The following is a 2,608-nucleotide window of genomic DNA, read 5'->3' on the forward strand; positions in this document are numbered from 1 at the left end:
CAGAAATTTTGCATAATGAAGGGCGAGGTAGAGCTTTGTATGCGGTCTCTGTGTGTTCCGAGTAAAGGTGGTCTAGAGTTTTTGTTTCTCCTCTGGTTGCACATGTGACATGCTGGTAGAAATGAGGTAACGGATTTAAGTTTCCCGTTTATTAAAGTCCCCGGGCCACTAGGAGCTGCCGTCTTCTGGATTTTAGCATTTTCCTTGGTTTGCTTATGATTACAAAGCAGCTGGTTGAGTGGCGGTCTTAGTGCCTAGCATCGGTTTTGTGGTGGTAAATAGACTACTATGAATAATATAGATGAATTAACTCCTTGGTGATTAGTATGGTCTCAGCTTATCATGAGTAGTTACTCTACCTCAGGCGAGCAATACCTCGAGACTTCTTTGATATTAGACATCACGCACCAGCTGTTATTGACAAATAGACACCCCTGCCCCTCGTCTTACCAGACGTAGCTTCTCTGTCCTGCCGATGCACGGAAAACCCAGSCAGCTCTATATTATCCGTGTCGTCGTTCAGCCACAACTCGGTGAAACATAAGATATTACAGTTCTTAATGTCCCGTTGGTAGAATAGTCTTAATCGTAGATCATCCAGTTTATTTTCCAATGATTTTACGTTGGCCAATAGTACGGATGGTAGTGGTTGTTTACCTACTCACTGACAAATTKTTACAAGGCAACCCGCACCCCTCCACCTTTTCCCCATTCTTTTCTTCACGCGAATGACGTGGATTTGGGCCTGGTCTTGAGAAAGCAGTACATTCGTCACATCGGACTCATTAAAYAAAACATCTTTAACCAGTTCAAGATGAATAATCGCTGTTCTGATGTCCAGAATCTCTGTTCGGRCATAAGAGACGATAGCGGTAACATTATGTACAAAATAAGTTACGAACAATGRGAAGGAACAAACAAAATAGCACAGATGGTTAGGAGCCCGTAAAACATAGAGAGGCCTTGTACTATAACTGTACGTACCTCCACAGAGTAGGACTTGCTATTGTCGTTATTACTGTCGTTGAACTTGGTGAAGAGGTCTTCACACATCTAGGGGGAGAAAGAAAGCAAAGGGTTTGCAGTGAACATTTATTATCAATTTATATATGGTTCATCTGTACAGGGACAGATACAAACACATTGACACATTGAATAAACAATTATCCAATGTGTTGCACCACAGTATAGCCTGCACTCATTTCCAACACCCTAGATGGGATTTATGTAACATTATGTTGAGGTATGGAGCGCCAGGTGTGCGATTGGTCTGGAGTAGGGATGCAAAATTCCGTTAACTTTCTGAAAATTGCCTGGATTTCCAGCTATCCTGTTTGGAGGATTCAAGGATTTCCTGCTTATTCCATCCTGATTCTGGGAATCTTCCAACCAGGAAAACCAGGGAATTTTCTGGAATTCTGCAACCCTGGTGTGGAGYTAACAGTATATCCGGTATACCAGAGGGATGATGCCTTCCTGATCCTTCAAGTCCGGCTTGCCCATCATGGTGTAGGACTTCCCAGATCCGGTCTGYCCATAGGCAAAGATACAGACGTTGTATCCCTCYAAGGCATGGAGCAGCATCTCCTCACCAATGTCCTTGTACACCTGCTGCTGGCCAGCAAAGTTGATGTCCTCGGGCTGTGGAGAGACAAAAACACGGTGAGTCAGGTAACTATTCATATTGACCATCTACAAGTAGAGTCAGGTAACTATTCATATTGACCATCTACAAGTAGAGTCAGGTAACTATTGAAATTGATCAACACGTTGGTGAAAAGATTCATTGAATTGTTTTGTGGAGTGTTCTAGAACACCAGTGTGTTTGGAGTTTCTTTTTAAGGTCAACCAGGACAAACCAAGACGCAACTACAAGGTCGATTCACTTGAAAATGAACCTGACTAAAAGTCCGGTTCAAGGCTGTTGTGCCTGTCCACACTAATCACTAGTCTCTAATGAAAATCAGCATGTGTTGTGTTGCTCCCTAGGTGGTATGGTGTCATACAGTACACAGTCAGTCAGAGGMACAGGTACTTACCGAGGTGTGTGACCAGTACGAGTAATCAAAGTTGAAGCTCTTGTTCTCTTTGGGCTGCTTGGGGTTGAGGATGGCTGAAAGACACGACAGAACAGAGAGAGAGAGGGTGGGTGGGTGTGGGGGAGAGTCAGGAGGAGGGTGACCAGGGTGAGAGAGTCGACCTGCTGTGTGAAACTAGATCTGGTCGCTGGGTCACCGATCGTCCGATTTAATAGCTGCGTCCCAAATGGCACCCTATTCCCTACATAGTACACTACTATTGAGGAGGAGAGGGAGGGAGGGAGGGAGGGAGGGACAAAGAGTTACATTACCAACTAGGACCTTGTTGTGGAGAATAGACCGTGTTCCTTCTCCTCCACCCTCCTTCCTCCTCCGGGGGAGGGAGGGGAGGAGCCAGGGAGGGAAGGAGCTAGGGAAGGAGCCAGGGAGGGAAGGAAAAGTGCTTAGTCTCTGGCTCACTGCTCCCATAAGCACTTACAGACAGACTGTTCCCTTCTGGACAATTACAGACAGACTGTTCCCTTCTGGACAATTACAGACAGACTGTTCCCTTCTGGACAATTACAGAC

At 45.4% G+C, this 2,608-nt stretch overlaps 1 protein-coding gene across 1 annotated transcript in view; it reads right to left on the reverse strand.

Moving 5' to 3' along the window:
- Positions 1–2,608, reverse strand: part of LOC112079394 (kinesin-like protein KIF1A) — a gene marked incomplete at its 3' end in the record, with an annotated part of 13,517 nt that overhangs the window by 1,389 nt on the left and 9,520 nt on the right. The window contains exons 2-4 of the mRNA XM_024145366.2: positions 2,040–2,113; positions 1,459–1,641; positions 985–1,053 (exon numbers count right to left, since the gene is read on the reverse strand). Coding sequence (XP_024001134.2) covers positions 985–1,053; positions 1,459–1,641; positions 2,040–2,113 — 326 coding nt within the window. The remainder of the gene's footprint in view (positions 1–984; positions 1,054–1,458; positions 1,642–2,039; positions 2,114–2,608) is intronic.

The sequence above is a fragment of the Salvelinus sp. IW2-2015 genome, unplaced genomic scaffold, assembly GCF_002910315.2.
Source record: "Salvelinus sp. IW2-2015 unplaced genomic scaffold, ASM291031v2 Un_scaffold7832, whole genome shotgun sequence".
Taxonomy (NCBI): Eukaryota; Metazoa; Chordata; class Actinopteri; order Salmoniformes; family Salmonidae; genus Salvelinus; species Salvelinus sp. IW2-2015.